Genomic DNA, 24,402 nt, shown 5'->3' with positions numbered 1-24,402 from the left:
TACACTGCTGTCTTGACTGTATAGACCACTGAACACACCTTCTGTCCTTGCTTTCACACATACACACACACACACACACACACACCTCTTGCAATGGCTATCCTGAGTTTAGTGATGAGAATAACATGTTTCTTCAATTACAGGAACTTTTACACCCAAAGGGTTGATTTTTAGTAAAACTGAACAAATTTCAGCTTTTTCTTTTCTTATTTTTGTAACATAAAGGCCATGTTAGACCAGCTCTAGGAAACCTGGTTTCATTTTCCTACTTTTTAAATACATTTCACCAAAACACTATAACACAGTCAGTTTTGAAACACTATAAGAATATAAATTATTAAATTCATAAAACTGTAATAATATTAACAAAGACTGAAATAATCCTATACTATTTTAATGTTGAAGATGTAAAATTATTAGAAATTTGTACACAGATTATGACTAACTGGGAGGTGTCAATTTCACTGCATTAGACAATTCTATTTCCTATAAATGCTGTTCTTTTGAAGTTTCTATTCATCAGATTCTATTTGATCATTATTCTAACAGTGCCTAGTACATATATAGAACGTATAGAACAGGGGTCCTCAAATAGGAAACTAGTTAATGTTTTATGCTCATGAAAATAATGTTTTGATGATTATGTACATTGTTTGTTAGTTTTGTTACTTATTTTAAGCCAAAAATATAAATGGTAGGGGTGCACAATATATATCTGCCGAAGATTAATGCGCATCTCGTCAGTAAAGCCGTTATCTAATCAGCAGTAAATTTCCATCAGGAACGTGATTTCACATAGAGCAGCTGTTACTACATGGAGCTGTTGTTTACTGACAAGTTGCGCAAATCTAAGCTGATAATGAACGTGGATTTGCGCAGCTTGTCAGTTCACCAATTCACTATTTTTTTTGGACTTTAGATTTTTTTAATTTAAACAAAGTAGTCCTAATGCCCAGATGGAAATTTATAGCCATTTCAAAAAAGTATTTTTCTGGACCGCCGCTGGGAAGAAAATATAGAGACCCCTCCTGAATTCAGAAACGCACACACACACACAGTCTGTCCAGAAAATGATCGCTGAGAAGATGGCACTCTGTTCAGTCCCAGCAGCGCTCTGTGACCGCTGCAATGCTCTGAATGTTTAAAGCAGGGCAAGGTCACTGATGTGTTGTAACAATCACTCACACACACACACACACACACACACACACACACACAGACACAAAGAAACACTAGAAGAATCGCCTGCCAGTGTGCAATACACCATTACATTATTGCTGCACCGCAAGGTCACCATCAGTAATGTGTGTGTTCTAACACACACACACACAATAACCACTTCTGACACATGAAAGTGTTTGCGCCCACCCTTTTTAAAGGATCACTTCACCCATTTGCATTTAGCTTTGTATTGTTAGAAACCCAGTCATATATTATAATGATCATGGATTTTCCTTTGTTTTTCCCTGAGATGGGAGAAATAAGGATTTAAGTGTTTTACTTCCTGCTTATTATGACGTAAAAATCGTCATTTTGCGTCATAATAAGCAGGAAGTCAAAATTCATTGAAAAGTGTAGAGACTACAGACACTAGCTTATTATTATTCCAGGGGGTGGGACCCACTCACCCTACAGGCCTATTACAGATCAGTGGGTGGGACTAAACTTACAGAAACGAAAATGAAAATCCGCCATCTTGTTTGGAAGCTATGTAGCTAAGCTAACAAGCGCTTATGGAGTCAGATTTACAAGAATGGCTGGAGGAACAACTCATGATACGGAAAAAGAGGATTTTCAAAGTCTGTTGCTCGAAACAGATGTTCGTGGCTATCTATACGAGCCACAATATAGCGCAGAGGAGGAACAGGAGGCGGCGGCTGCAGCCGAGGCCGGAGACCTGCCTGTCGCGTCCGAGGAGCCCGGGTGTGCTCGAGCTGGTGCGGACTGGTGGTGCCTGTGCTCTCGTTGTGCGCCTACGGACACAGAGCTCGAGTCCGTCTGCTGCAAGAATTTGAAAGATGCCAATTTCTCCTCGAAGAAATGTCTGAGGCAGACAAGGACACGGATGTTTGCGTTGTGAACCATCCTAGTTTCGCCCCGCATATGGACAGAGGCGTCCTGGAGACATACTTCAGAATTCCGAAGGTAAACTGGAAACGCCAGCCGAAGCCTGCAGGGACAAATGGACGTCTAACTGTAAAATAAGTGTTTCAATTTTATTTATTATTCATTTCGTGAAATGTACACAATTTCTTCAAGCATTATTATCACGAAATGATTCCCGGTTAATAAGTTACGTAACGTCAACTGTAAACTGTTTGTGCAGTACCTTTTTTAATGCACAAAAAGCTTACTGTGGCATTGTTTACTACTGTGGCACGTAAATACCATACATCGCTAACTGTGTCCTCAATGTCTTGTAGACAATATCGCCTAACAGCCTAACAGCGGTGTTCTGGATTAGTGGCAGTGGCTTGTGGAGCTGTGCAAATGTGTAGCATTGTGGGAGTTGTGGTTTTACATACAAATGAGCCCTAAAGTTACTTTCTGTAATAACTCGGTCAAAAAGGCACCAAATTCGAAAGTTTTAATAGATTTCGACTACATATATGACCCACTTTCAATGAAGATCAATGTTCCCACGGGTGAAATGCTCCTTTAAATCATTTTTAGCCCCTAATCAAACGATAGTTTTTAATTCCATGCTGATAAAGAGGAGACTTTTTCAGCTTCTCCCTTCACAGCCATTTCAGACCAGCACTTACCAGCACTGAGTTCCTGTGCTGAAGACTAACAGCCACAGTGACTCATAGAGTCTGATAATTGGCAACAGAAATAAAGAGTGTACCAGATGAAGAGAATGAAGGGCAGACGGCACAGCATAGACAGGCCTGTCGCAATTAATGCATGATCTTCTGACCACAATCGTTTTGCACATCTTTAGATTCCAACATTAGACGCTTCCATCTAAATAAGCAAATCTGAACTCAAAGACCAACACACATACAATTTCTTCTCAGCAAGTGTTGCATTTCAACTGTGACTAATATAATATTTGAAAATAAATATTAATGTATTTGTTTTGGTTTTTATCCCCAATCTATACAACAAGGCATGTATTAAAAAAAAAAAAAAGTATTCTACTCAAGTTAGAGGTCAATAGGGCTTAAAACTGAAGCCAGAGCCCGGCCTGAACCAGAGGTCATCTGACCCGACCCGACCTAAGCGGTAGTTTAATACTAGCACTTTTCTTTCCTTTCTTGTCTTTCATATAAAAAATAAAAAAAACCCTGGCTATGTGTTCTGTACTAGACTAACTGAGACTTGTCATGGCACTTGTATACTGTTGTTGTTCTCTTGTTGATCTGATTGCTTCTATTCGTGCTCTGCATTTAACCCATCCAAAGAGCACACACACAGAGCAGTGAACACACACACACACACACACACCCGGAGCAGTGGGCATCCATTTATGCTGCGGCGCCGGGGAGCAGTTTGGGGTTCGGTGCCTTGCTCAAGGTCAACTCAGTCGTGGTATTGAGGGTGAAGAGAGCACTGTACATGCACTCCCCCCACCCACAATTCCTGCCGGCCCGAGACTCGAACTCACAACCCTTCGATTGAGAGTACGATTCTCTAACCATTGGGCCATAACTTCCCATATTGTTCTCATTTGTAAGTCCCGTTGGATAAAAGTGTCTGCTAAATGATTAATTGTAAATGTAAATGTAGTTACATTTAGAGCCCGAACCCTTTTTTCTTATTTTTTTCCCCCACAATGAATAGCCAATTAAAAAAAAAAAAATACTGTATTTCATGATTGCATGCAATGGTCAGTAAACAAATACATGTAAAGATACAGATTCATTAAGACTCAAACAGTTCACAAGGCAAAAGAGAAAACAATTACCAGTTAAGAAAGTTTATGAACATCAGGTGCAGCGGAACTGCTTTGAAAGACAATTACACTGAAATTATTTTTTTAAATAGTTAACAACTAGATCATATTCTGTTAGAAATGATAGAGGCAGAGAGAGAGGGAGAGAGAGAGAGAGGGAGGGAGGGAGAGATGGATGGGTAGAAGTTAGTTTCAGGGGAAATAAAGGTCTGAAAGATAAGAGGACATGCAGAAACATGAACGGTCAAATAGAACCATAGTGTTAAAGAGTTAATTTAGTGTGCGATGAATGGAGGCCTGAAAATTGACTGAAAATAACAAATAAATCTTTCTGCCACTACTATTTTATGATCATTTCAAGAGACTTCAGATCAGCACTGTATAAGAAGCACAGAACTGTGGTGTGTGTGCCTTTATCTGGCAGAGATACACTTTCTCTCAGAGGTAGGATCTGAAAAGTCTAAAAGTGGAGAGTCAAAATCACAGGAACATAATCACAGGTTTAAGAACACATTCTGAAGAAATGTGTTTATAGGACCCATATTTAGCTAGAGGATAAGACTTCACAACCTTATACTCTTCAAATCAAGAACAGGATTGTGAACAGATGTGAATTCACATCTTAAAGACCTTCTGACCTAAATGCTTATGCAAGAATATTTGTAAAATATATAGATATCATAGATTTAGCTTTTTATTAAAAAATTATGTTTAAAAAAAAAATTAAATACATTTTCCCCAGGCTTAAGTGCATGCTCTATCATGTAAGCCTGAGACACAAGTCCATCAGTGAGTCCGAGAGCCAACCAGATGCAAGCTTAAAATATGCTGATTGGTCCCTGCATAGAGAAGGATGATATACACACAGAGACACTATGATTCCTCAATTACAGCCTGACACAACATCTCAGACTTAATCCACAGCCCCCATGCAATTATAGCAGCCTGTCGATAAACACACAAACGATGAATCATACAGACACACACACACACACACACAGACCTCTTAAATCCTTGTGAATGTCATAGGAGCCAATATTCCTAGAGCTAATAAACCAGGCATTAATCAACAAGCCCATTTAAGAGAAAAACAGGCCACCAAGAGTGTTTATACTCAGATTGCCTGCTACCAGCACACATAAGTGGTGAGAAAACATGTCTCAGATCACACTAGACACTCATTTCTCTTTAGGTGACAGAGTCGTCTCTCCCCTAGGTTCCGAAAGCCCTGGCAGTAATCCAGCCCTTAGGTAGAGGAGCACCACTGACCTCGCTGGTACACGCAGATCCAGAATACATTAGAATGCATTACTGGCACACAAAAACTCTCATATGCCTCTGATCTGCTGAAGTTATGATGATGATAGTTCAACCAAATGACTGGAAAACAGTGTGAGTCTAAATATGAGGAGACTGAGTGATGTTTAGGAGTTAAAGCGGACCAGAGACAGATGCAGATGACATCTTATCTAAATGAGCCACGAGACAGCAATCCAATTACTGAAGCCCTGATCAGAGTTGACTGATTATTTACAACCACCTCAAGTAGAAATAAACATGTTGCTCATACGCACACACATTCAGCCGAGGTTTTGCTGCTTTTAGTCCATGTCTGTGTGGAGGCTATTTAATTGCTAGTGAAGTCAAAATATACTTTTAAGATATTTAAAAATGAAAATCCTGTCCACATTTACTCACCTTTAAGTTTCGAATCTGTATGATTTACTTTCTTTCATTGATCATAAAAGGTTATGCATCATATTCCATGCCTTTTCAAGTCATATGATAGATTTATGTGAGGAAAAGACTGATATTCAACGCCATATACAGTATCTGGAATTGACTACAAAAGCTGTATTAAGCCAGTTTTGTTATTGTTAACTAAAACTATTAAAATCACTTTCTGTAACTGAAATAAAGCTAAAATAATATATTAAATATTACATAACAAATTAAACTTAAAAAAGTGTCACAGAAATGTTGCCTTATCAACAAACTTATAAAAATAGATCTTAAGTTGAGTGAGGTTTAAACAAAATTACTGAAACTAAAAAAATAAAAATAAATCTAAAAAATAATTAAATGACAAAACATCACCAAATTACTACTTTTAAAACTTGATCATTAAAATTATTATTGATTTAATTATTATTAATTTAATTATTATTAAATTATTTAAATAACTGTTAATTCAAAACAATAATGTATGCTATAAAAATTAACACCACTTGACATCCATAAAACTGGCAAAAAGCTACTTAATCTCACTGTTCAGTCTTCTGATCAAATGTCATTAACATTAAAGCCATGAAGACATGAGCTTGATGAAATAATGACAGTAGGTCACTTTTAAATGAACTGTTCCTTTACATATTCACATATAATGAAGCATTTGTAATATAGATGCATAATAATGTATTTATTCACAACAAATTTTAAATGGGTAGTCTTTAGAGAAAAATGTTTTTTTGGGTCCAGATGGTGCAGTTATATCATCAACCAACAGGGGCTAACAGGCCATGCTAACCAGCTAACTAGACTATTTTGTTTAAAAGCAGACATATGAATAGCCAGAGAAATGTGTGAAGCAGCAAACAAAACCACCAGGGCAAAAAGAGATTTCATTTATTTAGAAATGCTGCTGGTTTTGATCATGAGACAGAACCACAGGAGCACACGTCTGAGCATGGCAGGATGCTGTAATCAAGAGTGGTTACGGCCCACCACAGAGACATAATTTTATATCACAGTCCTTTCCTTCTGCAAACATTTAATATGCCATATGCTCTGCTCCTCTCTCTCTTCTTCAACCTATTCCACCCGCCACATATAAACACAGTGTTTACATAAGGAAAGGGTGAAATTTCACTGTTTACACTTGTTTATTGGGCACAACAGATAGTGTTTTGGATTACATGAGGCCAGCATGCACAGCAATCACTGGATTGAGTGTTTTTCTGTTCGGGTTGAGATCAGTCCTGTGGGGGAGATGTGGCTAGGCACCGAAGCCATTCCTGTGGGCCGTGAGTGTTTCCTACACAAACAGACTGTCGACCCGCAGCTTCATCTCCCTCTCCGTCTCTCACTTTCCTCCTCTGCGCCTGCTATTTTTCACACCAGGGAGCATTCAAGAGAGAAAGCACTTCTAGAGCTACATTAGATGGTTTATGTGTGCATTTGTGCACGACTGTAAATGTGAGCGAAACAGCGTGGGCAGGGATTTCTGGGAAATTCTTGATGTCTAGACTAGACTGTTCTAAATGTAGGAGGACTCCGGTGCTTTCAGGGTAAGTTGAAAAGGGCAAAGGCTGCAACATGAAGAGATGAAAGATTACGGAGGACATCTGTGCCAACTGCTTAACCATGTGGCGAGAGCGGAGAAAAAATTACTCCAAACAAGCAATAACTAAATAGCAAGGGAGCGGAACAGATTAAAAAGGTCTGCAGTGAAACAATGTCACAGATCTTGCGATGCAAAATGCATGGATGAGAAAGATACAGATATGAGAGACATCAGGGAAGATAAGAGAAGGAAGGCAACGCAGTGTTTCCTAAAGTTTACAATTTAAAAGAACTGCTTTGTATTTTAATATATATTAAAACAATTTATTTTTGGGACAGCAAAGCTCAACTTTCAGCCATGATTACTCCAGTTTTTATGGCACACAGGTGTTGTTCCGCACTGTACTCTGCTACATTGGGTCCTGTGATCGTACAGGTCTCTATTAAGTAGGTGCCTGTTATAATGTTATGATCGAGGCTCTGGACTCTGAGCATAACTTGTTTTTCTAACAAACTATCAAATATTTTCTATGAAAACCTTAATGCCCTGGCAGTGGAAAATAACTTTGTTTTTACATTTAATTTGATTACATTAATGTTATAAGTTGAAATTTACAAGAAATATTTTAACAGCTACAATGTAAAAGGAATACTGCTTTAAAAAAGCACCTTATTTGTTTAAAGTGTTTGCAAACCAAATGTTATTATCTAAGACTGTAGTCTGGGAGTGAATGACTGGACGGCTGGACAGATAAACAGCACAACGATTCAAGTCTCACATTATAAAATCACCAAAGCAAAGTCTCTACTTCCTATTCCCTTCTTTCTTCTCCTTTCCAGACAGTTTTATAATCAATTACGATTATTGTAGAAACCAGGCTGAGTGTGTATCCAAGCATACAGAGTCTCTCAACTGTACAGTGAGTTTCCCTGTGGGCTAACACACAGACACACACACACACACACACACACTGAGTCACAAATGAAACAAAAGGCAAAGACTAATAAACAACCACAATGCAGATCAAATGATGTACTTGAAAAAATGGAGATTAGAACCCGATACATGTTTCCAGTCTCTCTCTCATAAACACACAATCACATGCAAATCACACTGTAATGCCCAACGGACAAACATTAAAAAAGGAAGGAACGTTAGATAGATGGAGGAGAGATAGATGGAGGTATGAGGAACAGAGAGATGCACCATCTGTCAGTGTGTAGTAAATCAGGTCAGGCTGGAGTGTGTGAGATTATAAAACACACACAGAAACATGGCACAGCGGTGAGACATACAACACACACACATACACACCTGCCATTTACAAACGCACAAGAGAAACTTGGCATTAACCACTCAAAGTCTACTGAGCCACAGCAGAAAAATTCTTCACATATCTTCGAAGATATTTAATTAAATATATAATACATATATTTCCAACGCACAGTGGGTAAGACTATATAAGCAAAACCAACTCGCCTGGACAAATACTATTATATTACTTACACACAGGAGAGAGCCCTCCTCCTCTCTGCTGGCATAGAGATTCACTCCTCAGTTAAGAATCCAGCCAGAGCCAAACGAAAGAACGGGAGTGTGCGTGAGAGAGAGCTTGTCTATGAACTCACCCTCATTAAAAAAAAAAAGAGGTCACTTAGGTTGGTTCTCTGCTCTGGTCTATGCTCAGAAAAAATGATTGAGCTTACATAGAAAGAGGAGAGGTAGAATGACTAGGAGGGGGAGAGAGCAGCCAGTAAGATAGGTGGGAAAATACGAGCAAGGAGAGAGAGAGCGAGAGAGAGAGAATACCAGGGAAACGGTCACCAATTAATCATTGACGCTTTGCTCAAAGAATAGACTTCAGCACCATGGACAGAGGAATGGAGAGCGATAATGAGAATGCAGAGTGAAATATGAGGGGCTAAACGAGAATGTGTTGTTCACATGTCAGGATTGTTGTGGTGGGTGTGAAATGATGACAGGGACGTAAGGCGCTGCTTTCTTGCCTTGTGATGTGCCCGTTGAAGAATGCTGGGTAATGAGTGTACATACCAGAACTGATCGTTCAGCCCCACACTCCCTGAGCGTGACAGACAGGAAGCTGAAAAACCACATGCATGTCTGCATACCTTCATTAGACTCTAAACAAGCCCAATGTCATGCTGTTAAACAGCTCATACTGGAAACAGAAGGAGAGCACAAGGAAGTAACAAAAACAGAGGGCGACTAAAAACAGAAGTGAATAAAAGTACAATATGCATTTTGTCACAACGCTAATGTGAGAACTAACTAGTGTAACCATTTTACCCTAACAAATCCAAACAAAGTGTGCCCAAAGGTTTTATCGAAAATAACCCTTAGAACTGAATTTTCTCACGTTTTCTGAACTTGCAAAACTCACCACAATGTCAGGGTTTTGCTATGTGATGTATTGAGTGGTTTTGAATCTTGTCTGCTGACATTTGTTATGACCACTTTTGAAACTTTTTTTAAAGGGATAGTTCACCCAAAAATGTCATTAATTACCCATCCTCATGTCATTCCAAAACCTGTAAGACCTTCGTTCATCTTCAGAACATTAAGATATTTTTGATGAAATTCGAGAGCTTTCTGACCCTCTGTAGACAGCAACAGAACCACCACGTTCAAGGCCTAGAAAGGTAGTAAGAACATTGTTAAACTAGTCCTTGTGACATCAGTGGTTCATTCCTCTGCTTGTAAACAGGCCGCAGTGGTTCTGGTAGCTTCATTAAATTATGGTTGAACCATTAATGGCACTATTTTAAAGATGTCCTTACTACCTTTCTGTGCCTTGAATGTGGTACTGTAGTTGTGTTGCTGTCTATGCAGGGTCCGAAAATGCTCGGATTTCATCAAAAATATCTTATTTTGTGTTCAGAAGATAAGCGAAGGTTTCACGGTGCATTCACTCAGGGCGTCGGGTCCGTTGTGTCGCATCACAGGCATTGCTTGCAGCAGAAGTTGAAAACTTTTCAACTTTAAGCACCAATGCAGGGGTCAGACAATCAGATTTGCTTATGCAAATGCCTTAGCATAGACGCTAGCCAATCTCGTTCATGCAACACCAGAAAAGTAATGTGACTGGCCAGTTTTTGCAACCGGCCCTGGTCTCTAGTTAAGATAAAAATGCAAAAGAAAATGTTTTGGAGAAGTTGTGTGAATAACCAATAATAATAATAATAATAGGTATGCTGTCCACTAATGACCCACTAACTCAAATATCTAATACAATGATGGGCAATTCTAGTCCTAAAGGATTTTTCAAGTGTGTTTGATCAGGGATAAAGCTAAATTCTCCAGAGCAGTGGCTCTCCAGGACCTTAATTCCTTCTCCCTGGTCCAACAGCTATTGTGGTCAGGTATGGCCTGCCACCTGCTGGCTTTTTTATGATATAACCCTATAAACCACGTTTACATGAAGCAGGTGACAAACAGGTTTAGTTGGTGATGACTTATTAACCTGGCAGATGCTTTTATCCGAAGACACCTACAAAGCCTTCAAGCTACACATTTATCATACATGTTCACCAGGGATTGAATCCAATGACCGCGGCATTGGCGAATCTGTATTCAGTCTATGCAGGATCACATCACCATGACACCCAATCCCACCATCCTGACAACCAGACACTGGAGCACAGGATCAGCCACTGTCAGAGACTCAGAGTATGTGTGTGAAAACAAACAGAGTGAGCCAGTGAGGTGGGTCTTCTGGGATTCTGAGGCAGAGACAGAGAGAGACAGACAGATAAAAATACTGATGCAAAAATAGACACTGTTCTGAGCGGGGCTTTTAGAGCTCATGGTGTTGATCTAAAAGCTTGCGATCAATGATATGAGTCTGACCCACTTCTCAAGAAAAAGAGTAATTATATTTTATTATAATAATACTAACAAAAACATGTATCATGGTTTCCATAAAAATTTTAAGGAGAACAGCTTTTTTTTAAACATTGATTATAATAAGAAATGTTATCAGCATAATAGAAAGATTTCTGAAGGTAATGGTTGCTGATAATTCAGCTTTACATTCACAGGAGTAAATTACATTTTATTCCTATATTAATATAAATATATTAAAATCTATATTTTTTTAAATCCTTAAAATATTTCACAACATTACTGTTTATTTTTTTCCCCTGATCAAATACATTTTAGACCCCAAACTTCTGAATGGTAGTACATGTACAGTTTATACACATTCATTTTGTATCATGGAATTATGCTAGCTATATGATCTATATGTGGTCTTTAATGTAAGGGTCTACAGTTAATTTTGAAGATTGCCTAGCAATCGTACTTACAAATTTAAATGTCTAAGTTATTTTCTTTTTTCCTTTGAATTTATCTATATAGCATATTTAATGCAACCACCGATTGCCCAAAGTGCTTCACTATCACTAACACGCATGCATAAATAACATACAACCAAAAAAAAAAAAAACAGTCATATAGACAAGGTTAACAATCAAAAACACCCCATCATGAGGATACACCGAAAAAAATATTTAAAAGATCTGCTTTTAACCTTTAATTTTGGCAGTGACTTTATTGACCTGACAGAAAAAGGGAGATCATTCTAAAGTTTTAGTTTGAAAGAGTTCAAGTGCACTGACCGCAAACACACACAACATCACATCATCAGCGTTCTGTCTGCCATTCAACTCTACAGAGGAATGAATCTGCCATTTATACTGACACACATACCGCTCGCATAGACAGAATACACAGAATGCGACAGCTCCGCAAAAATAGAAAGCTTGGGTTTATTTGTGTGTGAGAGGAAAGAGTGGGCAGCATCTGGAATGGAATGAAGAGAGGGGGCTGGAGCACAGCCAGGGTTTCATATGGATGAGAGTCTGACATACGAGAGAGATTAGAGAGAGAAATAAAAAAGAGCTCTGTTGTCATGTGAGTGCTGGCTAGGTTCTCATGAGAACTCAAATCACGTGCCAAAATAAACACACCTGCCCCCTCGTGGTAAAACTATTAAAAGCAGAGCGCTTTATACCACTTATATGATGAATACTAATTTGAGCAATATATATATGTTTAAAAATTCTTAAAAATCTGAAAAGAAAAACAAAAAAACATTCAAACATAAAATATGAATGATCAAATATTTTTAGTTTTTTTTACTCTGTTGTATTTTTTCATTTAAACAAGCTAAGTACAATGGCACATACAATACACAAATAACTGAATGTTAAACATTTTCTACACTCATTCGTGTTCATAAAATACAAGTTAAAGTAGATGCACGGTTAACGTCTGGAGTTACGAGTACATTAAACAAGTTCTACCCAAAAGCAGAAGCCATCTGCTTCAGGAGCTCAGAGCAATGACAGCTGTGTGTGTCACAGGAGATGAACGCTTCAGGTCTCAAATATAGTACAGTGCTGGAACATGGCTAACGTGCTGACCCACTCTGACCAGGAGTCCTGCCAAAGATCTAACACAGTGATTCATACAGCTTTGTATGATAACATTTAGAGCTTGACCCAAGAGTTTAATTCAAGTATTAGGAATCCCTGGAAAGATCCTTAGATCCTCACATGCAAATCGTGTTTATTCATTTATTATGTTTCTTATAAATTTTCCCTAGTTTTTTCTCTGCTTTTTTAATCAGTCAATTTCTTGACTGACAGAAGACTGTTAAATACTTATTTTTTTATGTATTTTTTGGATACTAGACAAGACTTGCTGTTTAACATGGTTTGGGTATTAACAGCGCTGCTGACTAGTTGTTCTGTTACTGGACAAACTGATATTTTCTGACGCAATCTGGCATCCGGGGCTGGATCCTAATTATTATCTGGTGTGGAGAGCAGATCTAACACCCTGGAAGGAGATTTTGAATTCTAAGGAAATGACCACATATCTTTAAACACATGCATCAACAGCTTTGACCAAATAGTGCATTGTCTTTCAAGAAAAATGAGAGAGCTGCAAAATAGCAGTCACTGGCTATATTTACATAGACTGCAATAATATGAACAAGACCTAATATTCCCAAAATTATTAAATTCATATTGTCATTTGCATTTGAGGTTGTTGATTAATGAATGTTATCTTCACATTGTATATGTCCAACTCTCAGTTCTAAAGTAGTAAATAGCTGGAGTCTTACAGTTCATATAAACATGTCCTCTAGAGGTCCTAAAGTTTTAATAGCAGTTACATAAACATAAGCAATAAAATCATGCTCCATGCAGTCCTGAAACCCAGAGGTACCATCTCATCTAGCCTTCTTCAGCATTCAGTCAATGAGAAGCATGAACAGATCTACAGTATGTAGTGTTTCAAGCCAAAGGGTAATACCATCCGTGTGACAGCTCACTGTTCAGGTCAAAGATATCTTTGGTGGAAAGAGAGATTTGACCTATCTGAAGCAATGCAGTGACCCACAGCAGTTACCACAAACTAAACAATTAAAAAAAAAACATCTTTGAGCCAGTCCAGTCCAAATGCAATCAGTCCAGGGCTCAGTGTGAGATCTGTGTGAGTCTCAAGTCTACATTTAAAATTCTATTCATATTTCACTTTTTGATTTTCTATGATATATTGAACATTGTTGTTCAATTCTGATAATTGAAATGCATCATCAGGGTAATGTTAGCCAGCTGGCTGATGTGGATGACGCTTTGTCATGTCTTTTTTTTCAGAATTTAAAATGGGTTGAAAATGATAAATCATCATATGTCATTGTTTTTTCAGACAAAGTGCATCCATGAATTCATACATTATATCTGGTTAATTACCAGTTCTTAATAACATTACATTTTTTTTAAATGGTCATGAACTGCCTTGGTTTTTCCAGTTTGTACTTTTCTCTAAGGTCCACTTATAATGTTGCATATAAATAGACATTTTGATGGTGTGGCCAGTGAAAATTCAATGACATGGCCAGAGTAAATTTGATCTCCTGACTGGACCAGAAGAAGAAAATTCTTATAGCTGAGCCCTGCAATTTTCTGCAAACACTCTGAACTACACACCAACCCTGCAAACATGATGCAAAGCCTGTGTAAGAAGCCCAGTCACCTTACCAGACTGATAACAGTGTGTTAGCGGGGCTGTGGAGCCATTGTCTAAAACACAGACATTTTCCATTCAAAACCTTAATGCAGCAACTCAATTAACACAATTAGTTCTAAGCAGAGAAACATTTCTATACTGTTTAAATTACAAAGTAACACTTTCAACCATATGATTAGATGCCATCTTGCCAAAAAGGTAAAGACTTGAAAGTCTGATGTGATGTGTTAAATATAGCTGTTTATTATATGGACAATCAATTTACAAGTCCAAATAAAATGTTGGCAAATCAGTGTGGCAATGATCAATTTCAGCTTAAAAGCACAAACTAAAAAAAGTCTATGTTCAACAGAATTTTCCCGCTCTTACCGGACTGATCGTTCATCATTCGGATGGCTTTGGCCTTGGCCAGCTCCAGTGCTGTGACCCATCTCTGCCTCTCTACCTCTGTGCTGGCTTTCAGATGGTACGTGCGCCCCCCACTGCTCAGAACAATATTGCAGGCGTCTTCGGTGTCGATGTGCGCCGTGGCCAGGTTGATGGTGCCACGGCACGTATGGGCCATCTCTGCCTGTGTCCTATCAAGGGCGACGAAGACAGAAGGAGCAACCAAAACATGGAGAGCAAGAAATGAGAGGGAGGTGTAAGTACATGATGACAAAAAGACACCAAGAGAAAAAAAAAAAAATTCACAGAAAGAAAGACACAGTGAACAATTAGGAGCAGAAGAAAGAGAAAAATAAAGTGTTTAATAATATTGTTAATCCCAAATGCCCAGTTTGTCAAATGTGCACTTTGGATGGGTTAATTCTGAGCACGAATTCTAAATATGGTTTTGATACTGGTTTTGAACCAGTGGAGTGTATTGAAATCTTTTGGTATCTTTTTGTAAAAAACTCCTGTGGCTGTCTTGGGTGATCTGGGTAGATTTGTATTGTCCACTTATATGAAAAGATGTATCATGCATTGGATTAAACTGGTGTCTATGCCCAATTATCGTTATCCCAAAAAAGTTATAATATGCTTTATCAATTGGATGAAGTAGGTAGAAAACTCGTATTAGAGTTCTGATATGTTTTTCTAGTGCCTGGGAAGCTTAAAGTGTAGGTAATATAAGAACATCTGCAGCTATTCTTTACCAACGATTAAAAGAAAAAGCACATGAGGCATGGTATACATCAGTTTTGAAAAATAATAAGTTAAATATATATTCACAGTGCAAGTCTTCGTTGATACAAGAGAGCTACATTGTGTCCGTGTATAACATGCAATTGGTACGATCATTGTTCCTTTTTAGATGTTCAAGTCATCATCTTGCTATAGAAACAGACAGATGGAATAATACACCAGTGGCAAAGAGAATCTGTAGTTATTTCAAGTCAACATCAAATATTTCTAAGATAGAAGATGAAAAGCATTTTTTTGTATGATTGCTCTTTATATGAGGATTTGCACAATAAATACTTAGGTGACCTTGTTCTTGTTGGTAATGTCTGTATTAATGTGTCAAGTGTTTGTGATTCAGGTATGCATGGAGATTGGCAGTGTATATATATCACAGAATGAAGAAAAGACTATCTGCCATGTCATTATGATTTGTGGAACTATGGGCCGATAGGCCATGTATTCCTGGAATAAAATTGAAACTGGAAACTAAGTATAGTTCAAATCTATTAACATATTTACTGACATTTCGCTCGATACTTTTAAAAATTATAGCTAATTTAACTTTTTTTGCAGTACTACTAGTGCACATTGCACAATTCACATTTCTTAATATTAAGCCTAAAATGTGTTTTTTAAAGTCACTATTGATGAGGATTGTGTGGTCTTTGATTAATATCAGTCTTTGAATGCAAGATATTTAAAGTGTACCTGAAGTATACTTGCAATTGTTTCACTTTAGCACAATCAAATATACTTCAGTATATCTTTAGTTGAACTTCAGCACTACTTTGGCACAATTAAAAGTGCATTAAGCACAAAATTAGTTGTTCCAATATGCTAAAAGTACAATTGCTGGGTATTTTAAGTAAGCACATACATATGCAACTGTATTTGTAGTATATTCACAATGAAATAAATGTATTTCAAATACATTTTAGTATATTTATTTTTCAATAGGGTATCCTTACTGAAACATGACATTTCTCAAACAAATAAAAGAGGAAAGTACAGGGCTGCATTTCTCAAAAGCATTTGTGAGCTAAGTTGATCACAGAGACCATTGGTAGCAATAGTTATATGATCTACAGCAGACAGACAGACATACAGACAGGCAGGCAGTGTTGGGAAACACTTTTCACTTTCTACATGAACTAGTTCAAAGTTCAATTCACAAATTTTAAAATGAACTAGTTCAGTTCATAGTTCAAACTACACAATTTTGAACTAAGTTCACTAAGTTCACAGTTCCAAAAATGAACTAGTTCATAGTTCTTTTTTTCCATATGTTGCTGCGAGCTATTATTTTTCAAAATTATTGCCACAGCCCACATAGAATCACAGACAGCAATTATTTTATCAGTTTTAACAATGAAGCTATGCGTCAGATTTCATCTTCATATCCAATTTTGAATCCTTATCCAACCAGGGTTTACATTAGCATTGAGGGGACAGCATTTCCCCATTGTTGCTTTAATGCTTTGTCTCCCATTCTCACCGACCTTGTCATAAATATCATAAAATTATTTTAAATGATCATACACCTTCTTGCAACATGCTGATGTCGCCTCCATGGTTTTTTTTTTTTTTTGATGACGCGTCACGCATATGCGTCGGACGGCGGTGCGACACTGGTTTTCGCCTGGAAATCTGGCACCCTATTGTACGAAGTTAACCTGAGAGAGCGTGCCGTTCACAGACACCAGAATGAACGAGTTGACAGTAACGTTCATCAGGCAGTAATACAGCACGTTCAGTTCACGTTCGCCCAAAATATGAACGAGTTTATGATAGGGATGTGCACGGATAGTCGAACATTCGAATATTCGTTCTGCTCTAATTATTCGATAAATAAAAATGATATTCGAATTTCGCAAAAAAAAAAAAAAAAAAAGTTCACAATAAAACCTAATTTGGTCACTTTCTGTGATTCTCCACGGCATATTTGAAGGTGTATGCATGCAAAAAATAATTAATGAATGATTAAGGGGCCATTCACATATCGCGCCTAATAAGGGGTGGAAAAGGCTATGCGCGCCGCTTTCTCCTTCTTTCCAAAGAGCTCGGGCAGAAGCGCTCCTGAGGCGACGCGTTCTCTCCATGAAGACGGAAATTTCAGCAAAGGATAAATGGATTTGCAGCACAAAAAAAAATCGCTTTCAGTAGCTCTGCTACTAAATTTATTTCAAAATGGCAATCCATATACAGCTATGATCAGCTGTTCCTTCATCTTGGCTGAGCTTTCAACGCTGTTACAGGAAAAGATGAAGCTGAATGTTTAGTTCTTGTCACATGACCTGCGGTGCGCTTGCGGCATTCTGAAAGTTGAGATGTTTTTAACTCGATGCTGTGCGGACGCGCCTGGAAAAAACGGGACCGCGTCGCACCGCGTGCGCATCGCGACCGTGTCGCTTCCATTATGAGCGCGCATACCGCGCGCCTACATTGGAAATAACGAACTTGAGCATGCAAAAGACGCGATATGTGAACGCCCCCTAAAAGAACAGGTTTCTCGATGAAAACATGAGAGAAGTAAGAAAAAAAAAACTTTTTTGAACATTATCAGAACATTTTCCTTGATGCGAGTGGTGCGGATGCAGTCGCCACGATGAAGAAGATGCAATGCCCACTCGTCGGAAAAGGCTAAGCCAGTTCTCCAGCGATGATTAGAGAGAGTCCAGCCGAGACGAGTGGGAACAGTTCTTGCTGGAGCCATGTATTCCACCAGATGAGGATCCCATTCAGTGGTGAAACCAAAACACGAAGCGCTTCACAAAACTGATTCGCTTAGCACACCGTTATTTGTGAGTCCCGCCAACGTCTGTGTCGTCAGAGCGCGTTTTCTCCACGGCCGGCCTTATTGTTAACAGACTAAGGAGCCGACTTTCCCCCAATCATGTTTACATGCCCGTATTTCTTAACAAGAACATTTGAAACAATAGAAAAAAAGAAAAAAAGATTTGCTGACAGTTTAAAAGTTAAGTGTAAGCTACATTCTGTACAATAGTCTAATTGCTGCAGGCTGCTTTACGTTTTTTCTTTGTTCACTTTTTTTTTTTTTGCTTTTAATCTGTACTTTTGTTTGTTTGCACGCATTGTTAAAGGTTTTCAGCTACAAAACACGATGTGTAATGTTCAAGCTTATTGTAAGCTTGTTCAAAATGACGAAAACAAATGTGGCTGAAAAATAACGTCTGACTCATTAAACTTAATTTAAATAAACGAATATTTTTTTTTCGTTTTTTGTGAGCTCAAATATTCGAATGTGATATTTGTGGAAAACGCCCATCCCTAGTTCATGAACTATCGTTCAATTAACGCGTTCAGGCACAACACTGCAGGCAGGCAAGGGTGGCTGGTTGTTTAGTGTGTGTAATATTTCAGGTCTGAAAGGATAGCCGAGCCTCTTGGTAGTCTGTCAGGCCATTCGAAGGAGCTCTAATTCAACCAAGCCTTGAGTAGAGGCCTAACAAAAGCCTAAATCCTCACAAAACACAGCCAAAGAATGACACACAGGAAATAATGACAGATTCCTCACTCAGCTGCTTATGAAACACGGATTCAAACTCTGTCACACCACTGAGGCTTTGCTAACTCAGAAAGAGAAAATGAAAAAGAGGTTCAGTTAAAGTGTAAAAGTGAGGGCAGTAAAAGGCATGAAGGGATAGAGAGGAGGAGCCAAAAAGTGGGGAGACACACAGAGAGCCAGAACCCTGTCTCGGTGTTACTGCTCTGGTTACTTAGTATCTGTTGCACATTTCTAATGGAATGTCAAAGCTCTGACCTCTCAGAGAAACTGTGAGACGCATTCCACTCATTCAGAGCCGGTCAGACATCTCTGACACAGATATACACTGTGCTTGTGGAAATTAATGTGTCTGTATTAAATGTGAAACGTGTGTTATATGTGTAACCCCTCTCTCCCGGGTCCTCACCGCCACACCTCATTCTTGTTCCAAGTGGGTCTTGAACCTGGGTCTGCGGTGTGGGAGGCGGACACACTTTCAAAGAGACTAAAGACTGCAACCAGTAGTGTCAGTGATTAGTGCGTCTCTTGAGATCAGGGCAGTTATGTTTACCTGCACATAATTGCCTATTATTTTCTTCTGAACTGTTCTCATGAGCTGCATGCAAAAGAAAACATACAGCACAACCAAGTTATTAGGGCTGCACGATAAATCGCAAATTCACCCAATGGCGATTCTAAACATTTCATTGGTCACAATCAAAGTGCTAATTGCCTACACAACACTGAAACAAATACGAACCCCTAACCTCAACCTGCATCCTAACCTTAACCTAAGTGTTTGGTAGCATATTCTGATAGATAGCATTACTGTTAATCATGAGATCCATCTTTCTGAACTTTGAACTGAATCCATTACATTTGAACTTTTCTTGACAGGTGGCTGCACAAGTTGACCAGTGAAATTGGCTGTGAGGTGGGATTTGTGCTTAAAGGAACACTTATATTTTATGAAATAGGCTAATTTTCCAACTCCCCTTCAGTCGATCTCCGGGTCTGCCGGTAGCACTTTTAGCTTAGCTTAGCATAGATCATTGAATCTGATTAAACCGTTAGCATCTCGCTCAAATGAACAAAGAGTTTTGATATTTTTCCTGTTAAAAACTTGACTCTTCTGTAGTTACATTGTGTTCTAAGACTGACGGAAAATGAAAAGTTGTGATTTTCTAGGCAGATATGGCTAGGAACTATACTCTCATTCCGGTGTAATAATCAAGGAACTTTGCTGCCACACCATGGGTGCAGCAGGCACAGTGAAATTACGCAGCACCTGAAAATAGTCCCCAGAAAACTAGCTGGGGATTATTTTCAGGCACTGCGTAATATAAAAGCAAAGATCTCAAATTAGCTTCACCCACCCTGCAGGGGACAGACTGGACACAAATGGCTGTAAGTGGGTCAGAACTGAGAACATGAACCATGCAGAGCAAAAAGAGAGAGACAGAGATATGTCATTAAAACCTGCAGGGAGAGAGAGAGAGGTAGGGAAAGAGAGAGGAGAAACGACTAAGAATAGGGTAAAGGCCCATATATACTCAAAACAAAATTCTTTTTCATTCTTCGTTAAGGGTTAAATGAAGTTCGAAATACGTGAACAGCGGTATACTGTTATCGAACATCCTGATGCCCCCCACTCTGATAAAAGCAACATTTAAATGAATATGTAAATGTGAGGCATGTTTTCCTCTCAACAAAAATGGAGAACACAAATCATTTTTTTATTAAAAAGCATCTGTTCATAGCAACATGGGTATGCTCGCACGAGCTCTGCAAATTAGCACTCCCATGAAATCACGTCACGTGTGACTACATGGTACTTTATTCAATATACTGCTTAAAAGCAAGCAGCAGAATTAAACATGCAAACAGTGTCAGTGTCTAATTTCATCAAAAGAAAAACTTAATTTGCTAATAAAAAAACAGCTATCCACGACTACACGAACATCTCTCCTCCAAGGACTTGACAGACGAAAGGAACCCAGAGCAGAGTTCCACGTGAAAGAAGGCGGAGCCTCAGTGCACACCTCCTATGATGTAATTCTCATGGACCAATGGTAGTACAAAAGTGTTTTGCAGCCGGAACAAACTTTGAAAGTTTGCTTTGGCAAGCCATTTCGAACTCACAAAACGAACTTCGTTTCAGACGGATTTTGTTCTGTTTTTTCTCGTTCTTCGATTTCGCTTGAAGTATATTGGGACTTTAAGGGAAAGCGAGGCAATGACAAAAAGAAATATCAGATGAGAGATTTATCCAGAATTTATCCAAAAAGTAAAAAATCTAAAAAAGCAGAGGGAAAGAAAAAGGGGGTGCTATTGATGTAAGAGAGACTACGAAATATGTAAGCAAATTTTCTACCATAATTTCAGTTAAATATTTAAATTATATATTCTTTCAAAATCTAATTTTGAGTGCCTTCCAGGACATTCTGAGTGGTTTCTTGAGTGTTGCTAGGGTGTTTTTGTTGGTTGCATCCTCCATTATTCATTTTAATATACAATACCATTCAAAGGTTTTGTGTCAGGCTGCATTTATTTAAATCTTGCAATATAAAATAACTTTCTATTTTAATACATTTTAAAATGTAATTGGTTTCTGCATATTCTTTTTAGCAGCTGTTACTATAGTCAGGGAACTACACTAACCTTTTCCACTGGTGGCACTTGCGCGACTAACTTTTTCAGTTACTTGCACAAAATATAATTTGGTCTTTTTATAGTAAGCCGCTCTGGATAATAATAAAACTGTATTGCATACAGATGTGCTTTTTATTTTACTTGCCATCTTTTAAACCACATGTCTTGTTTTATTTCTTAAAGTACACACAGTGCATTTCTCTGTCTTGGTACCTTAACCCAGGGCCATAGCTGGGGTTAGAGGAGCCCTGGTGCAGATTGTACAGTGGGCCCTGTTTGAAATGGTTTAATATTTACTGTATGTTCGTTCTATTTATTTATTTGTGCTATTTACACAATGTTTCCTTTTTTTTAAGTTTGTAGGTGTCCAGATAATCACACATAATCACAGTATATTTGCTATAGTTTCTAAATTGGTAATAAAGTAAGACAAGAACTCAGAGTTAAACTGTGTCAGAACACATTCATCTTGATAATGTCAGATAACTTTGATAGAAAGATATGTAATGGAATCAACCAAAACTTCAGACAACTGTTAGTATGACAATATTTACACAACTATCAATACTTTGTTGAACAATTACCAAGCAGTGATTCATTTTGTTCAGACTCTTTTGCATCCTTTTCTGTTTGCTTAAACTGCTATTTGTATTTGTTCGTTCAGGTGCAGGAGGACGCGAACGTCCTGAAGGAGAGCTCGGTTCAGTGTTGCTCTCCGTGAGACGCGGCTCTCTCGTGCAGACCGAACAGAGCGCGCGAGTCACCAGCTACTCAGTTCAGCTTTCCCGCATCGCGGGGCAGAAGACAACTTGATGTGTTGAATGCCCAGAGCACGTTATATCCCGCCCACTTTCCAAGATGGCAGCTTATCCTTTGTCCTGTTTAGTGTTTGTTTGTTTTAACTAGTTTTAATTTGTTTTTTTAATGGATTTTAACGTCTTCTCAAACTATTTTTTGCCTTAAACAACGTTTGGTGCAACCCAATAGAAAAGTTTACCACACAACTTATTAACAATTTTTAACTGGAGAACTATTCCATGTGCTGTGTTAAAACAGTTTGGCCCTTTGACTACAAACCATCTGCTGCTGAGCAACGCATTTGCCTGGATCTCTGTGTTCAACATTTTTGGTGTAAAGCTGTATCACTCTGACTTTACCAGTTACAGCTTGGGTCTACATTAATTACAGCTTGGCCTCCTGCTTTAGCCTGGCCTCCATTCCATCAGCTACCAGCTGCAGCCTGGGTCTTCACTAGCTATCAGCTATAAAAAAGTGAAGTGAAGTGACATTCAGCCAAGTATGGTGACCCATACTCAGAATTTGTGCTCTGCATTTAACCCATCCGAAGTGCACACACACAGAGCAGTGAACACACACACACAAACTGTGAGCACACACCCGGAGCAGTGGGCAGCCTTTTATGCTGCGGCGCCCAGGGAGCAGTTGGGGGTTCGATGCCTTGCTCAAGGGCACCTAAGTCGTGGTATTGAGGGTGGAGAGAGAACTGTACATGCACTCCCCCCACCCACAATTCCTGCCGGCCCGGGACTCGAACTCACAACCTTACGATTGGGAGTCCGACTCTCTAACCATTAGGCCACGACTTCCCCTCGACTAACCCTGGATCTCTACTAGCTACACTCCGAATACCCTGCTCTGTTTCTTCAAACTATACCCCGGCTACCCTGCTCTGTGGTGTGCATGTCTATCATGGCAATTATGACTCTTGCCTTGCTGTTTTTGCTCTGTCTGCCTAAAATCTCAGAGTATGAAGTGCACCGGGAGGTCCCAGTGAGTAACTATAACGTTTCTTCAAATGCATTTTATATGTTATCACAGTCAAAGATTACTGGCTATGCACAGGATCCAGTTGCCAGTCAGGGGAGCTGGATGTATGACTGGAGCCTGTTTTCACAACATGGAGACTTGAAGCATCTTTTAAGTCTTCTCCTTTTAAATGACTGTTTTATCCCATCAAAAAACTATTGGCCCAAAATCACAATGAGTGGGGACTTTAAAAATTGCAGAAAGCACTGTATGTTGAAATGTATAATTACACTTATGTTGCTGATGTCAGGAAATGTGCAACCTAACCCAGGTCCTGTGACAGATATGATATCTCTGCAAACCCCTGCTGATTTTTTAAAGAGGTCAGGTATTGGTTTTGTGCACATAAATGTAAGAAGTCTATTACCAAAAATTGATATGGTCAGAATTTGGGCCAAATCGACAAATGTTGATATTATGGTGCTATCCGAGACTTGGCTGGGTAGATCCACTCCTGATAGTTACATTTTTATGGAGGGGTATAATTTATTTCGAACTGATCGTTGTGCTAAAGGTGGAGGAGTGGCGATCTATGTAAAAAATAGTTTACAGGCAACAGTACAATTATCCAAGTCTGTGCCTAAACAATTTGAATTGCTAGTGTTAAAAATTGAGTTATCGCATAATTATGTTTTGACAGTTGCGGGATGCTATAGACCTCCTTATGCTCCAAAGGAAACATTGTCCTCATTGTCTGACTGTTTGTCATCTATAAAATATACAGAATTGGCTTTAATGGGAGACTTAAATTGGGATTGGCTAACATCTGCATCTGATCAAATTAAAAGTTTTTGTGACTCAGCAAATCTGACTCAAATTATAGACTCACCTACTAGGCCAAATCCTAAACATCCTGACAAGTCTACGCTTCTTGATTTGTTTTTAAAAAATGTGCCGAAGAAATACAAAGCTACTGCTGTTTTTGCAAATGATATGAGTGATCACTGCGTTATTGCAGGTGTGAGAGATGCCAGGATATCTAAATGTAAACCGCGTACTATAATTAAGAGA

At 38.6% G+C, this 24,402-nt stretch overlaps 1 protein-coding gene across 3 annotated transcripts in view; it reads right to left on the bottom strand.

Annotated features, from left to right (window-relative positions):
- Positions 1 to 24,402, bottom strand: part of osbp2b (oxysterol binding protein 2b) — a 68,107-nt gene that overhangs the window by 28,452 nt on the left and 15,253 nt on the right. The window contains exons 2-3 of one of the 3 annotated variants that reach the window (XM_059550972.1): positions 14,610 to 14,818; positions 14,252 to 14,293 (exon numbers count right to left, since the gene is read on the bottom strand). In XM_059550972.1, the coding sequence (XP_059406955.1) occupies positions 14,252 to 14,293; positions 14,610 to 14,818 (251 nt within the window). Of the gene's footprint in view, positions 1 to 8,687; positions 8,843 to 14,251; positions 14,294 to 14,609; positions 14,819 to 24,402 lie in introns of those variants that run through there. The other 2 variants (XM_059550970.1, XM_059550974.1) reach the window with 2 other exon arrangements.

This window comes from Carassius carassius, chromosome 5, assembly GCF_963082965.1.
Source record: "Carassius carassius chromosome 5, fCarCar2.1, whole genome shotgun sequence".
Classification (NCBI taxonomy): domain Eukaryota; kingdom Metazoa; phylum Chordata; class Actinopteri; order Cypriniformes; family Cyprinidae; genus Carassius; species Carassius carassius.
Note: the sequence above shows the minus strand (reverse complement) of the source record. Positions and strands in the feature narration are given on the sequence as shown.